This window comes from Tursiops truncatus, chromosome 10, assembly GCF_011762595.2.
Source record: "Tursiops truncatus isolate mTurTru1 chromosome 10, mTurTru1.mat.Y, whole genome shotgun sequence".
NCBI lineage: Eukaryota > Metazoa > Chordata > Mammalia > Artiodactyla > Delphinidae > Tursiops > Tursiops truncatus.
Window position 1 is genome coordinate 99,704,044 of NC_047043.1, and position 17,865 is coordinate 99,721,908.

General features: G+C 51.3%; 1 protein-coding gene across 3 annotated transcripts in view; it reads right to left on the reverse strand.

Moving 5' to 3' along the window:
- TMEM43 (transmembrane protein 43) overlaps nucleotides 1-17,865 on the reverse strand; it is a 41,510-nt gene that overhangs the window by 22,479 nt on the left and 1,166 nt on the right. For all 3 annotated transcript variants that reach the window (XR_012323932.1, XM_033865496.2, XM_033865498.2), the window contains exons 2-10: nucleotides 6,873-7,022; nucleotides 5,969-6,103; nucleotides 5,292-5,386; nucleotides 4,473-4,522; nucleotides 4,153-4,222; nucleotides 3,339-3,409; nucleotides 2,210-2,331; nucleotides 1,872-1,946; nucleotides 1,296-1,397 (exon numbers count right to left, since the gene is read on the reverse strand). Coding sequence is in view for 2 of the 3 variants with exons in the window: in XM_033865496.2 (XP_033721387.1) it covers nucleotides 1,296-1,397; nucleotides 1,872-1,946; nucleotides 2,210-2,331; nucleotides 3,339-3,409; nucleotides 4,153-4,222; nucleotides 4,473-4,522; nucleotides 5,292-5,386; nucleotides 5,969-6,103; nucleotides 6,873-7,022 (870 nt within the window). In the remaining variant the exon portion in view is untranslated. The remainder of the gene's footprint in view (nucleotides 1-1,295; nucleotides 1,398-1,871; nucleotides 1,947-2,209; nucleotides 2,332-3,338; nucleotides 3,410-4,152; nucleotides 4,223-4,472; nucleotides 4,523-5,291; nucleotides 5,387-5,968; nucleotides 6,104-6,872; nucleotides 7,023-17,865) is intronic.

Genomic DNA, 17,865 nt, shown 5'->3' on the forward strand with positions numbered 1-17,865 from the left:
AGGGCCAGAGCCGAGGGGCCCGGGCTGACCCAGGAGCCACTGCGTTTCTGGACAGACCAGAGGGAGGAAAGGGCACTACCCAGGCCTACGTGCCTCACCCACCTGGCAGCACAGAGCAGGCAGGCTTGGGCCCTCAGATCACAGCCCGCCTCCTCCAAGAGCCACCAGCCCACCGTCTCACCGAATAAACCTGACCCTCCTGCCGCAGCAGCACCTTCCAGGGGTCATCTGTCCTCATGCGGCATCAAGCCACGAGCCCCAGCACTCCTCTCTGGGGGGCAGCTCTGAGACCGGGGCCCCACCTGCGGGAGGCTGGAGCCCCAGGACAGAGGTCTGGGCTGGGCCTCCTAATTCTAGAAACTCCCTGGGGCCCTGAAAGCTGCCTGAGAAAGGGTGATTCACAGTCACCAGGCTGGGAGGGGCCAGCCCTGCCTTGAGGTTGGTAACTGGCTACTGGGCCGCAGCCTGACCACACCCTCGTCCCAAGCTCAAGAAGAAGGCACAGCCCAGCGCCTCCTGGACTGGGGGCCGAAGGGAGGGGACGACAGCTGAAGGCCCAATAAGCGGGTCAAAAGGTCACAGCTAAGCCCTGCCGCCTGCCCACTACCTTAACCTTCCAAACCCTTATGGGTTGAGAGGGCAGGTTTAGGACAGCTCTCCACGGACACGCTGTGCTCATCAACAACATACAAGCGCATTTTCTGCTACAGAGAAGGATCTCCTGCCTGGACAGGAGAAGCTAACTTCTAAGGCAGGCACTGAACTAATGGCACGTCTTTGCACCCCTTCTCCTCGGGGCTTGGGTGAGGCGTGACCCCGTTTTACGGATGGGGTGGGTGCCCTGGTCTCTCTGGAGGCACCCGCCCTCACTCGCCTGGTCCTGGGGCCACGTAGCTCAACCCCTTCACCCCAGCTCACACAGCCTTCACGGGCCTCTGCCCGCCCCTCCCTGGGTAGGGCCACCCGGTGTCCTGGTCCCGACAAGGAGGGCCCTGGCCTGCTAGCGCGACTGGCTGGCCCCTTCTCTTCACTTGGGACTCAGCAAAAACATCCCCTGCTGCCCACTGCCACAGGAGGTTGCTGTCTCCATGTCTGTGAGCTCAGCGTCTGCCCCTCACACCAGGCTGCAGGGGCCCTGCCCACTGCTCCCCACTTTGGGGACGTGGGCTGCACACACAGGGAGACCTAACCCCTTCTACAGCTTTCTCTGGCTTCGGGGCCTGGGTCTGCCTCCGTGGTGGCAGTCTGTGACATGCCACTGGAGGGCAGAGCACAGGTGCACAGTGGCCACTCACCTCTGCTGAGATGTCCCCGTGGTGCAGAAGCAGCAAGGTGTCCCCGGACTTGGTGGAGTACGGGACCAGCTGGTCGCCCCGCTGCCGGGCAATCACGGTGACCTGGTCAGGGAATTCAGGCTTAGAGCTGCGGGGCAACCACCCGCGGGCCCAGCTCCCCTCCTCACCATGTGCCAATGAGGCAGCGAGCGGGAACACCCACGCCACCCCGAGCCTCCGCCTCCACGTCGGCCCAGGGGACGGTGGCTCCCGTTTTGCTGCTCCGTCCGAAGCTCCAGGGAGGACCCCGGGCAGAAGCGCGTTTCAGGGCTGAGCAGGGGCTGGGGCCGGGGTGACGGGGTCAGGAACGTGGGACCGAGTCTCTACAGAGCAGAAGCCGGGGTTGGGGGCAGAGGGACTGCACGTGATTGAAAGAACCTCATCGGGCCCAGCTGCGAGACCCCCAGCACCGCGCCCTCAGCCTGGGGCCCGTGTGCACACGGTGCGGGGGTGGGGGGGGGCGCCCATAGCCTTTGCTTGGGCCCCAGCATCTGCGCCCAGGAAGGCCCCCCTGAGTCGGCCCGGGGAGCTGATTACCACGTGAGCTGGGCCCAGGTTGGGGTCATCGCCGCTCAGCCCTGCGTAGGAAAATGAGACGCGCAGGTCTCCGACCTGGGGTGGAAGAGAAGCAAGTGAGGGAGGTGGGAGCTGTCAGCTGGGCCCACGGCGTGCCCCACTCCCATGACCTCTGCCCTTTCCCAGGTGGCCCCATCACCCGGAAAGTCTCTCCCCTCCAATTTCCCTGGCCGAGTGTAGCTGTGATTCACCGGAACCGGACCAGAGTCTGAAGCTGCGCTCTGAGTCCCACGCGCTGTCGAGGGTGGGACTCTGGGGCCCTGACCTCTGCCATCTGAGCGCCCAAGCCCGCTGGGTACCTCGGGGTACTTGGGGTTTTCACTGTGGTAGAAATAGTCCCCCCGGCGAATGATGTCCACGTGTGGGTCCTCCAGCTTGGACAGACTCAGTGGCTTAAAGTTGTCCACTTTGTCGATGAGGCCTGAGAGAGGCGGGCAGTTAGAAACAGTGCTGAGTCCACTGCAGCTCCTGGCTGCAGACCCTCAGCCTGACGGCCTTTCCAAACACCCTCACAAGCCCAGCCGTGCAGCCACCTCCTGGCTCGCCCCCTGGGGACCCCACACACCCGGGGCGTCCACACACGCCGTCTCCCACCCGGAGTCCCCCTCCGACTCCGTTCTTCCGCAGTGCCAGCCCCCTTCAGTCTTCAGCTCCTCCAGGAAGCCTTCCCTGTCCCCTCTTCCCCATCAGCTCCGCAAGGGCCTTAGCCTGGCAGCCACTCCACCTTGGGTCTGGTCATCTGTGTCCAGGCCTGGCTTCCCTGCTGCAGCAACAGCACGAGGCTGGGGCTGGCTGGCATGGCTGGCACCAGCTGAGCGCCAGAGCAGACAGCAGACAAGCCAGGCCCCGGCTCACACAGTCTCTCCCCCGTCCCCCTGGCTATCTGCCACCTAAGTGTCTTCTCTCCCTGCTTCCTGGGTCAGGCCCAGGGACTGAGACCCAGGGACAGAGCCCCAGGAGTTTCTGCGGCCAGTGGTGCCACCCTGTCCCTTGCAAGCCTCTCTTTAGAGTCCCTTCGGGGCCTGTGATGAACCGGACGACCCCGGGCACAGGGCTGGGTGCCAGTGGGGCTCAGAAGTGGAGTCCTGGGGCCTTCTCTGCGCTGCCGGCTCCAGGGCTGCCAAGCAAGGGCTCTCAGCTCTGCCTCGTCAGCCCGATAAGGACGCAGCACCTAGCAGCTGCTCCCTGGTATGGGTTTCAGGAGGGCTTCTACATGGTTCCCCACCTCCTGGGGACACACCTGCCCTCTGGCCTCGGCCCAGAGTACGATGCTGGAAAAGCTCCGGCTGACCCCATGCCCAGGACAGCAGGGGACCCCTTTAAGCATCTGAGGGCTGAGTGCTAGGGCCCCGGCTCCTGGGAGGCGGCCAGGTGAAAGTGCAGGGCCCCGGGTCGATGCTGGCTCACCTAAAGGGGCCTGAGACTCACCCGCCGAGAGGAAAAACCTGCCGATTTGGACGAAGGGGGCTGTTGCGGTGAATGACTCCACGGCCATCGCACTGTGGGAGAGGGGGAGCTTCTGGTGAAGGAGGGCGCTGGGCAGGCGCTGCTTGGGTCCCTGTGAGTTGTGCTGGGCAGGGTCCCAACCCAGAGGGCTCCTGCACGTCCAGCCCAGCCCCACAGTCTGGTCTTTCCCCCCCTGCCTCAGCCTCTGCCCGGGAGGAGCAGGCTCCTCCGGCCTCCTGTCCCCCAGAGCTTCCTACCCTCTTGCCTGGACCCCTACCAGCATGTCCCATCCTGTCCCCCAGCCTTCAGACGGCCCTTCCACGGACTTCACACCCTCCTGACCCTTCCCAGCCGGGTTAACACCCAAACCCTACTGTGCACATTCAAGGCCCTCCCTGGCCCAGCCCAGTGTCATGCCTGTCTCGCCACCCCCATCCTGCCCCTGAGCTAACCTTCCTCTGCCGGAACCCCCGCAGGGCCGGGTCAAACGCTGCTGCCTCCTGAAAGCCCCTGCTGACTGTCCTCCCACCCACGCCAACCGCTGGTGACCCCTCCAGGCACTCAGTCCAGCCTTACACCCGTGACCTGTTTGAGGGGAGGTCACCTGGGGCCAGGTGTGTCAGGTCTCACCTCTGTTCCTGGTGCCCAGCACAGGACCTGGCCTCGGAAACCTGTCCCACATTTTCATCAGCTCACGAGACAGAAGCAACTCAATTCCATTACTCAGATGAGGAGGCTGAGGCTGGGCACCTGCTAGTGGCTGACAAGACTACGCTCAGGCCTGGGGACCTCTCACCTGGGGTTTTTGTGGCCAATCTCTCGGTCAAAGTTTCTGCTGTTGACGATTTCTGATCTCCATTCAGTGTCTGTTTCAGAGGGAAAAATGCAGAAACCACGGTAAACCTCAGGTTTGAGGCCCACTGGCTGCACGTCCTCTTATCCAAGCCTGCGACCACTCGGGAGCCAAAGGGGCGGCTACTGGAGCCTCGCTGGATGGATGGGAGAGCAGGGCTCTGAGGACCAGCACCCAAGGAGCCTGATGCTTGGTGAGGACAGAGCCCACAGGTGTGCAGGGAGGTGCTCTGTCCGCCCGCAGCCCCGGGGCCCGGTACTCACTGTAGGAGTACCTCCTCTCTGTCTTCACCTGCCCGTCCTCGGTGTATTCCCTGCAGGGAAAGCACAGGCAGCACCACAGTCAGGCCATCACTCCCGAGGCATCCCCATCTCTAAGCATCTCCGGCTGGAAGCAACCTTGGGGCTCCCAGGTCAGACTCCCCAGATGGAGCAGGCTTGGTCCACACCAGCCCAGAAACAGGGTGCTCCCTGGCAAACAGGCAGCTCCAGGCCTCAAAGGCGCTCACTAGAGAAAAGAGCTTTCTCATCCTGAGCTGAAACCGGCCTCCCCTAGCTTGTGTCCCAGCCCTGCCCTGTGGGCTCAGCGATCTGCCTGTACCCTCTGCTCTGCGACAGCCCTGTGGAGGCCCCTGAGGCTGCCCTGCCCCAAACTGAGCCACCTGGGCTCCCCGAGTCCCCTCTCCACCCTCACTCTTAGTATGTGTGGTCGATGAGAGCCTGCCTGGGGCTCCTGTTAGACCCGATAGCACATGACCCAGGACACCCCCGCCCCCCATGGAAGAGAAGATGGGACACAACTTGGCACAGGTCCGTCTGAGCCTAAGCTGGGGCAGCCCTAGACAACTTCCCCGGAAGGGAGTTAACCAACCCCGCTTTCTCCTCCTAGCCCCTCTGCAGGAGATTCCTGCCCCCTCCAAACAAGACCATCAGCCAGTAATTGGGGGATAACTCGACATTTCTCTGATGGGAAGATTTTATATTTTAAATTTCCGAAGTGTCAAAGTGAGCGCCACCTGCACGTCACCCTAATCCCCACGCCTCCTTCAGCCCCAGCCAACTCTTCACCCGCCGGCCCCTCACCTGGACTCCTCGGTTTCCACCCATTGGTACATCTCCACGTGCCGCCGCAGCTTCACAGCCGGGAGGTAGACCCCGTAGTTTGGATCAGACAAGAGCTTCAGATAGAATCAAACAAGAAAAATAAAGGACAAGAATGCCCAGCTCGGGGGAAGCCGGGCTGGAAGAGGAACAGGTCCAGAGGGCAGAACAGCACAGAGAACTCCGCGGCTGCTCGCATGGGGAGACGAGGGAAGCTGCCCGTCCCGAGTGCTGAACCTGCAAGACTGTGACACGAGCCGCGTGCACAGCTCAGGCTGCTCGGCCCAAGTGCGCGGTACCCACGCAGCGTGTCGGGTGTTCAGACAGAAGACCTGGCACCAGACACGCAAATCCATCATCACTGTTAAAGCGCCTCTTTGTGAGGCTCTTGCTTCGGGCAAGAGACTGTGCCGGGAGGGTAGCTACTGAATCCCACCCAATCTTCAGAACTGGGCGCTGGTCTGTTACAATTATCTCCCCATTTGACAGAGGAAGACACTGAGACTCAGGAAAGATGGGTCCACACGGCTGCTGAGAGATACAGCGGGAGTCACACCAAGTGTCCCCGTCTCCAAGGCCCACGCTTTCAAATCCTCCATCAGACAATATCCTGCGATGTGTCCCGGCCTCCGCGGGTCAGCAACCACCGCCAAGCCTACCTTAGACGTCCGCAGGGCCCCAGGGATGTGCACCAGCCTCCCCTCATTCTCTGGAGCCACACTGTGGATGCTGTCGGGGGTCACCACCAGCGAGAGTCCCTCAGCCAGCAAGGTCGCCGTCTTCACTGTGCGGCCCTGTGCACAGCGGGGAGTGAGGATTTCAACCACTGGACACAGCTGTGCCCTCTGCCTTGGGCAAGAGGAACCCAGGACGTGTGCTCTCCCAGGAAGGCCACCCGGCACCCATCTCAGCACCGCCCGTGCCAGGAAGAGCTGCTGCTTCTTCTGCCCTGCACCCCTCCCCCATTTTCCTCTGCCTTCTCCGCCCCTTCCCTCCTGCTTCACTTGGGGCGATCGCACACCTGTTCAAATCATGTGACCCAGGCCTCGGCAATCACATCCTGTGTCCACTGGCCACAGGCAGCGGTTCAGAGAGAGGACTGAGGCCACTGAGGGATCTCCCTGCGACTTTTGCTAAACTGATTTAGAAAGAGATGGTTCCTCTTTTCCCGGGGGTTGCTAAGCTGCTTGGATGTGACCCTGGAGTTACGGGGCCACCTTTGCCACCACAAAGGAAGAGCCTGCCAAAGAAACATCCACAACAGAGAAAAATGGGCAAGAGATGGAGAAATGGAGATTCCTAGTGACCCAGCATGAACGCCTGGATGCAACCGTGCCTGAAACTGATGCTACCCAGGATTGCAGGTGTGCGAACAGATCCATTCCCCCTCCTGCTTACATCAGCCGTGAGGTGGGTCACAAAAGAAAGAACTCTGATTAATTCAGCTCCTGCCCCCATAAAATCTAGACCCTTATTACCATATCCAGCCTCCAAATTCACAGCCTTTGCTCCCTGATACTGCAGGGACCCTCAATCTGCACAGAGGGACTCCGAACATCGTACCTCATTGGTAAAAATTAAGTAGAAGGAGAGCAGGAAGGTCATGAGCCCCACAAACATTCCACCCGAGGTCTCACTCAGCCGCTCCAGGAAGCCTGGCTGGGACTTGGTTGTAATTCTGACATGTTCTTTCCTGTTACTCGTACTGGAATACTGAAAAAAGACATAAAAAAAAAAAAAGAAAGAAAATTGGTTTCCAAAAAATAAATTGAATTTTGCTATTTATTTATACTTTTTTTTTTTTTTGGCTGCGTTGGGTCTTCGTTACTGTGTGCGGGCTTTCTCTAGTTGTGGCAAGTGGGGGCTACTCTTTGTTGTGGTGCGCAGGCTTCTCATTGCAGTGGCTTCTCTTGTTGCGGAGCATGGGCTCTAGGCGCGCGGGCTTCAGTAGTTGTGGCTCGTGGTCTCAGTAGTTGTGGCTTGCGGGCTGTAGAGCACAGGCTCACTAGTTGTGGCGCACTGGCTTAGTTGCTCCACGGCATGTGGGATCTTCCTGGACTGGGGCTCGAACCCGTGTCCCCTACATTGGCAGCTAGATTCTTAACCACTGGGCCACCAGGAAGTCCTATTTATACTGTTTTTATTGAGTTTTAATTCTGTATGTTAAAAATGCACAGACCAGGCTTCCCTGGTGGCACAGAGGTTGAGAGTCCGCCTGCCGATGCAGGGGACACGGGTTCGTGCCCCAGTCCGGGAAGATCCCACATGCCGCGGAGCAGCTGGGCCCTTGAGCCATGGCAGCGGAGCCTGTGCGTCCGGAGCTTGCGCTCCGCAACGGGAGAGGCCAAGGCAGTGAGAGGCCCGCGTACCGCAAAAAAAAAAAAAAAAAAAAAAAAAAAGCACATTCCAAGTGTTTGGTTTTGACAAGTGCATACCCCATGTGTCAAGACACAGAACATGTCTATCACCCAGAAGGCTCCTTGTGCCCCTTTCCTGACACTACTCCCTCTCCCCACCGCCCAGAGGTAACAACGATTTGAATCCATATCACTACGGATTAGTTTTGCATCTTCTAGAACCTGGTATGAATGGAATCACCACACAGCATCAACTCCTTCTGTCCAGATTCTTTAACTCAGCGTAACGCTTTTGAGGGTCATCTATGTCACGGTATCAGTAATTTGTTTCTTTTTATGGCCAAGTAGAATTCTACCCACGAGCATATCACTTCTGTTGATTCACTCACCAGTAGATGGATACCCTGGTTGTTTCCAGTTCCTAGCTATTATGAACAATGCTTCTGTGAACACTCATGTACAAGTTGGTGAAATAACATTTATATTTTAAGGCAGGACACGAAAATTTAAACATAAAATTCTGTGTCCACTTGGGCCTCTTCTCTCCCTCCCTAACATGCAGTCTGCATCTGCATTACACTCACCAGACTTCTCAAAGACAGGAGCGCCTGCTCGACCATAAAGCCCATTTTTTTTTCCCTTTCTTCTGATGCTAGCAATGTAACTTCTTAAAACAACAGCGTTCTTTCCCAGCCCTGCAGGGGGTCATGATGACTTGCTGCTCGCTTTGTACACGTACCACTTGGACAATGTATCCTTGGTGAACTTTATGTAGATCAGTATGTCATTTTCATTTACGATCCTTTGTCCCAAAAATGTACATGACTATGCCTTCGACCTCTAGCAGGCGAAACAGTTCTCAGAGCTTCTGAGAGTCTGGGTCTCAGAACTCCTGGGGCATAATCCTGTTTGGCTCAAATAAAATGCCCTTTTTTCTTTGTCACTTGATTGTTAGTTGAATTTTCGTGGACATTTGCTTGGCGTAGGTGGCGGGATATCAGAGACAGACAGCAGAGGACACCTGGAGTCCACCCCAAACGGGTGCTTGGTACCAGCATAGGCCCTTGGAGCCCCACTCCTCCGTATTCCTCAGGCACTTTGGTGGGTTCTCCTGGTACCTGGACAGCACTGCTTTAAATGACATCCTGAGTTTTACTTGAGCTGTTTTTCTTGGGACTTGGAGTCCTAAGGGGGTACTGGAACATATCCTAGGCAGGGACCTCGGAGGAGCTTTGGAGTGAACGGGGTTCACTGGTCTCTTTTAAAAACTGACTTAAATTGGAAAGATTATGTATATACGGTCTGAACAAACTGCTAGTGAAATGAGAGACTGAGCATGTTCAGCTCCGAAGTAAAGGGACACTTGCTCCTTCTAGCCACCAGCCGTTCTCAGGCGACTGAGAACCTGGGGCAAGTGTCTGAGGATCAAGTCTCTTAACACGCATCGGTCGCCCAGGGAGTCCCACCACAACCACTGAGTTAAGTTCTGCTCGCCAGGTTCGCATCATAAAGGCTGATCACCCTGCGCTCTGAGCATCCATGGTGGTTTCAGACTGTCGGAGGGAGAAGCCAAGACGCGTGAGAGTCAAGCTGACCCAAGGGGAAGCCCTTAGGGAGACAGACACACATTCGATCCATCACACCGCCCTCAGAAAGTTGTTCGGATCCTATCTGAATTGGGCTGCCAAATTAATAATGGGAAACCATGCTCAAAGGCCAAACAGCCCCCTGATGGGCAGCCACTCTGGCTGGCTTCATGAAGAAACCGATGCTTTTGCAAACACTTATCTTAGCTCTTAAATGGCCAGGATGGAGCTCTTCTAACATTCCAACACTGTAGAGAAAGCTGGCTTGATAAAACATCTTTTCAAAACTCTGACCCTGAGAGAACAAAAGTATTCCTAGGAGAAAGCCTGAAGTTACAACTCTTCTCATGTCCCTGAAATGTAAACACAGCCCACATCGCCTGAGTCTACAACCTTGGCTTAATAGACTCTAAAACTGGGGAAAAAAACGGGGGGCGCGGGGGTGGGGGGCGCACAGTGTGTGCAAAGAGGAGGCCGTTGTGAAACTCAAGCAGGAAAACCAGGAGACTTCTGTCCGTGTCTGGCTGGATATGTGCATGTCTGCATGTATGTACGATCCGTCTCTAACTCCAAATGGTATTATCAACATTAATTGGTAAAAGAGGTTTACTTAATTGACTTAAAAGTAAATGCATACAAATCAAATATTTCTAAATGTAATTACACTAGCCCGAATTTTTAAAGGGTCACATAATCTAGGCTTAATCTTTAATGAATGAAAATGAGTCAGAATTGATGGTTTAATTAATAGACATGTCTTTAGAGTCAAACGTTAAGTGTAATACTTTAACTGTACCTAGGTTTACTGAAAGTTAATAAGCTCATGTTATCTCTGTTATAAAATTTGTCAACAAGAAAATTAACTTGGTATGATAATATTTTCATAAGTAATAAATAAGTTTTCGGGTGAACTCCTTAAGAATAATTTTGTTTTATGGTATGTCTGCCTAAAAACAGTTTCTCCAGATTTTTGGTGACTTGAAACTTCAGCGTTCTGCTAAATTAAGTCAAATGATGGAATTCACTGAATGTCTAGATCATTTTCTTAATAAGAAATACTGAAACATTAATTGCTAAAGAAGTCTATGTTTACCTACTTTGATCTCTTATTACAGAGAGATTAAACATGTTTGAGACTATTAGTAAATATATTCTGTGCTTTGTTGGAAGACAACTATAAAGTGGCATACATTTCTAAAAACTAATTTTAAAAAGGGAACCCTGAGAAAAGAGTTTTATGCATGGCCAGGACTTACTAAGATCAGACTGAATTTAATTAAACGAATGAAATTTAATATTAAAGGTGAAATGGTGAAAACTAGAGTTTGTTTTTTTCTGTTAAGAAGACAAAGTTCTCTTGAAATATTGATCTGCTTTTGATAACAGACTGTAAAGTTTCTTTAACTCTTAAGTAATCTTCTGTAACTTTCTGTATTTGCTTTCGAAATCTTTTACTAGCACTTTGGTTAAGTGAATAAATATTGTTTCACAGTGACTTATGATTCTACTTAGCCAAACATTTAAAACCTCTTGATATCGTTCACAAACTTCCTCAAATCAAATTCTAAATGTTCTTTTGGCCTCCAGCTACCTTTGGGAAGTTTCAGAAGGCCCCTAAACAGCTCAAAGAGAAATATTTAAACTAATTAGGCTCATTTGGTATGTTAAATTACATGGGAAACATTGTCAAATGAGTAATGATAAATCTTGTTAGGTTATATTATATGGCTAAATATATTACTATAAACATTCTAGAAATTATATGAAGTTCCTAAAATTTGAAATGTCCTGGTATGTTGTCAGTCATGATTTACAGTATCTTAAAATGTTGTATGCCACAGAAACAGCCAAATTTCCTTGATAACTACACTGTAATCAGGTCTTTAACCATGCTTTTAAGTCTTTTGTCATTTATACACAGTTATGCCTATACAATAACTGATGCTTTTACAAAAATGTTTGTAGATGACTTGCTGTTATGCTCCCAAATTAAATTAGACTCGGTAGCAAAAGGACCTCCTCCTTGTACGAGGGCTGTTTCAGCCACGGCTCTCACATAAAGCCACTGAAGAAATAGTAATGGGGTCTCCTTTAACTGTTTATGTCCCACACTCGGGTGAGTTTCTTCTAAACTCTCACCACGCTCAGCACTATTCTATAAGCCAGCTAGCTTCGTATGAAGTATCGTTGCTTTATGCTACCTTGGTTCCATGTAATAACCTTAACCCTGCAACTCTGCTTCCAGCACCACAGGAAGAAAACAACCATGACTGCATTTTGTTAACCAATTATCTTCTTGCTTCCAGGAAGCCCATATCGGTAATGCTGATCTAATTTAATTTATAGATGGTCCTACTTAAGGGATGAGCACGGCATTAGGACATTACCGAGCTGGATATGCAGTAACGCCCACAGTAGACATAATGAAAACTTTTACTTACCAGGAACAAAGTCAGCACAAGCTGAATTAACTGCCTTAACTCTAGCTAAAGACCAGTTAATACATATTTATACTGACAGTCACCATGCCTCTGGAGTGACACATGACTTTGGAATGTTATGGAAACAATGAGGTTTTTAAGCTCTTCAGGACAACCTAATAAAGAAATGGAAAACAGGTTGCAGAGTTGTTGTGATACGACTGCCAATACGGTTAGCAATTATTGAAACCGTAATTTTCAATAATTTTCAGTTTTCACCTACGCCAGGCATTCCAAATCTGACAGTATGTAAACTAGAGGAAATCAGCTCGGTGACGCTCCCGCCCATGAGGCAGCTTTAAACACTCATCCTATCCAGCCTCCAGAACGGCCACTGCTCTCAGTTAACCCTGCTAACCCAGTAAAAGATTTCCTTCTACAGGCTCAAGAAATTGCCACTAAAGAAGAGAAACAAATATGGCCACAAAAAAGGGAATTCTGATCCCACCACAGATATATGGTTTAGACCTGATTGAAAAAAAACCACCTAGTGTCTGGAGCACAACTGCCATCGCTCCAGCACGCACCCCCTTTAACTCACTGTGCGCCTGAGAAAACGGTTTCTGGGGAAAACAGTATTCTTGGAAACTTGCCTCCACGGTGGTTCGAGGGAAACATTACATTATTGTCAGGGTCTCACTGAGGCACTTAGAAAACAATCAGTAACTAACTCTTTTTACAGCGAGCTCCCAGAAAACCCTACAGATCATGGATTATAACCTAGTGATTTTGTTTATTGGAAAGGACATCAAATAAATGATTCTTTGCAGCCACAAGGGTAAGAACCTTATCTGTTATTGTTAACTAATCCATGCTCAGCCAAACCGAAAGACATTAACTCATGGATTCACGTCTCTCATTTTAAAAAGGCCCCTCCACCTAAATGGACTTCGACCCGTTTCTAACACCCTGTTTCAACTAAGACAAGTACCACCAAGCTAGGATGAGGGGACAACAGCAGCAGACAACTGCCCCAAGAGTCCAGACCAGGCCTGCAAGACCCATCCTACCCGTTCAATTGTACTATTTACCAAATGTCTGTCAAAACTGACAGCTACTGTTTTACTTCTAGCTATGCTTTTGCCCCAGGGTTTAAGATGGAAGGAAAATTCCTTAGTACAGCTGTTGCAAAGTATAGCTACCGGAGGCAAATTTAACCGATCGCTGGATCTGTCATCCAACTCTTCAGACAATACAAGGCCGACACAGGCCCTCATAACTCCTGTCATTGACTTTTCAGATGTTCCCAATGTTACCACTTACTTAGATCAACCTCCCTCTGGCCTAACCTTTCAGGTTCAAATTTTCTAAAGTGCTAATGTGTCCATGCCTTGTCTGACACTACACTACCCTCAGTCCTTAGGGACCAGACACAACTTACGCTAGTACCCACACCCCAGCCCCGCCCCGCCCCGAGCTCCATCTCTTACTTAACTTACAAATGTCTTGAAGAGAAAAACACAAGGAACTTGTGCCCACAACTCCCCCATATCAAATACCATACAGACAGCTTTTGGAAAGCCTGCAAGAACGACCATGGTTTAATACCGTGTTAGCAAAACTTCCAATCGATGCGGCTATCCATGAGAGCTCTCTGGGAGGGAACACTTGCATCCCTAGGTTTTATCTTCTTATATGGTATTGGAACTGACACACCTACCCAAGGATGGGCACATAAATGTCTTAACAGCTGGCAGGTAAAAAGCTTTTTGTTTGTTGGGCATTATGTTACCCCACTGTCTATACAATGAGGCAGATGAACCTCCTTTCTCTCTCCATGACAGTCAAGAGATCCATGTTAGCAGGATATCAAGATATCTGGTGGCAAAGTCTTTTGGGAATCTTGAGTCCTAGGGCAGGAATATTTGTAAACAGAGATATGCTCAGAAATCTATCAGGCACCATTGGTCAAACAGCCAAAGAGTCTGCAAGCAGCACTGCAGCCCAACAGACATCCCTAAGTTCCTTAGCTCATGTAGTATTAGCTAACAGTGCTGCCTTAGAAAACGTATAATCTATAAACTGTTTCCCCATCAGCATACACCTCTATGTTTGTTTACTCTATAGGATTAATTTACTCAATTCTGAAGTTTCTACGATGGGAAAGTGATGTTGCAAAATCGAATAGCTCTTGATTTTTAACACCACCTTGCAAGGAGAAGCTTGTGCTATAACCCAGACTAAATGCTGCGTTTCCATATAGGATGAGTCCTCTAATACAACTCATTTAACAGCTCACATACCAAGTACAATTTCCGTACTGAAGGATCCCCTTCCTAGTCCAGGTGAAATCTCAGGGAAATGGCTCAACTCTGTGGATTCATGGCTTAAAGCTCTGCTTGTGACTTTGTTATTGTCGTTGGCTTTATTGATTTCATTTACAGAGTAATAATCTCTTGTGCCTCTTGTATATTCAAAACTCCAGGGACTTCCCTGGTGGCGCAGTGGTTGAGAATCCGCCTGCCAATGCAGGGGACACAGGTTCAATCCCTGGTCTGGGAAGATCCCACATGCCAAGGAGCAACTAAGCCCATGCGCCACAACTGCTGAGCCTGCGTGCTGCAACTACTGAAGCCCGTACGCCTAGAGCCCGTGCTCCCCAATGAGAAGCCACCAAAATGTGAAGCCCACCCACCGCAACCAAGAGGAGCCCCCACTCGCCGCAACTAGAGAAAGCCCGCGCGCAGCAACGAAGACCCAACACAGCCAAAAAAAAAAAAAAAACTCCAACTAAAATAACGATGTCTAACGATTTGACACTATTGATCATACCTGTAGTTCTATATAAGATAATAGGTATGCACAACGCATATGCAGGGTAAAACTGGCATAAGTTCTATTGGACAATTGACCATCAGTCCTTGCCAAGCAGTTTACTAGCCTAACCCCCTAAAAGGAAAGAAAGAACCAGGCTATTAAGATCTGTCATCAAGGGAGAGGATGCAGGGCAGGTAAGCAACCACCAACCCCATCGAGGGATCAAATATTTGATCACCTAATGTATTCTACCAAAAGAGGGAAAAAGATGAAATGAAATTTATATTTTAAGGCAGGACATGAAAATTTAAGCCTAAAATTCTCTCTGTGTGCATTTGGGCCTCTTCTCTCCCTCCCTAACGTTCAGTCTGCATCTGCATTACACTGACCAGACCTTCTCAAAGACAGAAGCACCTGCTCGACAGTAAAGATTATTTTTTTCCCTTTCTTCTGATGCAAGCAATGCAACTTCTCAAAAGAATAGCGTTCTTTCCCAGCTCTGCAGGCAGTCATGGTGATTTACTGCTCCTTTGTACGTGCCTACTGGACAATGTGTCTTTGATGAACTTCATAGAAAATATCAGTATGTCATTTTGATGTTTGATCCTTTGATTTGAAAATGTACACGACTGTGCCTTTGACTTCTTTTTTTTTTAAATATGTAAGATACATTTATATAATGATAAGTGCAACGAAGAACATACTACAGGATAATGGGATAAAATGGCGGGGGTGGAAAGTGGAGTGGACTGGGGATGGCTCTTGAGACTTCAGTCAGTATACACAGCCTTGGGAGGAGGTTGACTTTTTTTTTTTTTTTTTTTGGCTGCGATGGGTCTTCATTGCGACGTGCGGGCTTTCTCTAGTTGCGGCGAGCGGGGGCTACTCTTCGTTGCAGTGCATGGGCTTCTCATTGCGGTGTGTGCCTTTGACTTCTAACATGTGGAACAGTTCTCAAGAGCTTCTGAGAGTCTATCTCCCGGGTTATAATCCTGTTTGGCTCCAACAGAATTAACTTTTTTTCCTCTTAACTTGACTGTTAATTGAATTTTTGTCAGAGTCTTCAGGAAAACATGTGTTTTCATTTCCCCTGGGCATTAGGTACATACCTAGGAGTGGAACTGATGGATCATAGGGAAGATGCATGTTTTTTAAGAAATTAGCAAATTGTTTTACAAACAGGTTATTAGAGATATATTTCTAATTCAGTTCAACGAATAGTGGCTGAGTTTCCTTCGGGCAGTGCCAGGCCTCACAGGGGTAAGAATGTAGGGGTGAGAGGCTTTAGGGCCATTGAGTCAGGGTGACAAACAGTGCCAGGCCTTGCTCAGTGCCTGGTGAGAGGCACAGAGCCAGTGTTAAAGGAGTGGCCCCTTCCAGCTGGGAGGGTCAATGCAGGCCCCCTGAAGGAGGGGGCATTTTGAGTGGGCTCTCGGAGGCGGACCCTGGGGTGAGGGCATCCCTAGCAGGGGGAACAGCGGCCTCTCTGCTCTGGCTGGGTTGTGGAGGGCATGGGGAGGAGAGGAGGGTAGCTAGGCGGCTCTAGGTGGGTCATGGTAGGCTGCAAACTCCAGAGTCAGTGGGTCAGGATTGTCCAGCCAGTAACAAAGCACAGTTCAGCGTGTCCGCTGCTGACCCAGAGCGTCATCATCCGAAGCAGGACTCTGGAGCCAGAAGGCTGGGTTTGAATGCAGGCTCTGCTACACAGCTGCTATGAGACCTTGGGCAAGCGATTGAACCCCGCTGTGCCCGGCACTTCCTCATGGGTAAAATGGGGCTAATAATCCAGTACATAGGGTTGTGGTAAGAACCAGAGGACATAATTATTGGATGCTCAGTGCCCAGGGCACAGGGAGCCCCATGCCGGTGCTGGCTGGTGGGAATGCAGTCAGCTTTCTCTATCACTGATACCAAGGCTGGGCCGGGCTGAGCTGACAAAAGCCACAAAGATGTAAGCGGTTCCCGGATGAGCATGCAGGGTAAGCTAGCCCATCCTGGCACTGGGGAGTCAGAGGAGAATCAAGGCAGTCTCTGCTTAAACGAAGCTGGTGCCATGTTCTCTGACTGTCGCTGAATGCCACCAGCCCAGGCCTGCCAGGGCCCAGATGTCCATTGCGTTCAGAAATGGTCTTGACTTTCCAGGCCATTTGGAAACATTAGTGGAGCAATTTGCTGCAGGCAGGTAGGTGACCATCAACCATCATCATGATGACAATGGCAAACACTCCAGTCTATCACAGGCCAGACACGGACAAGCCCAAGGAAGGGGGTGCTATCACGACCCCATTTCGCAGGCAGGAACACAGAGGCTCAGCACTTATACCACCAGTCCAGATCACACAGCCTCCAAGAGATGAACTTAGCATTCAAATATGGGCAGACTGGAGGCCACTCTCCTACCACTCTGCTCTGGACTGCGTTCCTCACTCCTTGGGAGCTCGCTGCAGGCAGGCAGGCAAGACAGGAAAAGAAGCCAGTCCCGCTACAGCCAGTGCAGTCCCCAAGTCGATGGCTGGAAGGCCTGGCTTCCTCCTGGGCCTCCCCTCAGCACACAGCTAGGAGCCAACATCAACATAAGGGGCTCAAAGATGGCCTTAGGAGAAGAAGGTGCCCCTCAGGCTGGCGAGCGTGCAGAGTGGCTTGACACACCCAGCCCACATTCTGGACCAAATGCCCAGTAAACATGGATGTTCGTGGAGATTTCCTCCCTGCCCACTCCCCTACTCCAAGCTTCGAATCAATGAGCAGTGAGTGGTAGGACATACAGGCCCTGAAAATCACTTGCTGTGTAACACTGAGTAAGCTGCTCTACCTCTCTGATCCTGTTTACTCATTTATAAAGTGGAGATGGTAACAGTAACTCCATCACTGGACAGATTTTACAGTGATTAATAATCCTGTGGCCTCCTTGCTCCGCCCCATCATCTTCAGATCTTTCTTCCTCACGGGGCCTCGTGGCCCCTGTAAATGTGCACCCCACTGCTGGGTGAATCAACAAAGGTTTGGCAGCAGAGGGAACCCTAATTCATCTACATTCTTTGGCAAAGGTCAGGACCCAATGTATCCAAGGTCTCTGCCCACCAAAACTGAAGACAAACCGTTTTCTTTTTTACGTATTAAGTACCTACTATGCCCCAGACACTATGCTAAACACAGTCTCCCTTAAACTTCACAGTAACTGCTCCCATGAGGAAACAAAAGTCCCAAGAGATTAAGGCCACACAGCTACTGAGGAAAAATCTGCATTTTCCCCCAGGTCAGCCTGACTCCAAAACCTGCCCCACACCTTCCCACGACCTGCCAAACTGGCTGTGAGACCCTGGGCAAGTGCCTTCCCCTGCCGGGGAAGTTCCTCATCTGTAAGATATGGTGGTGG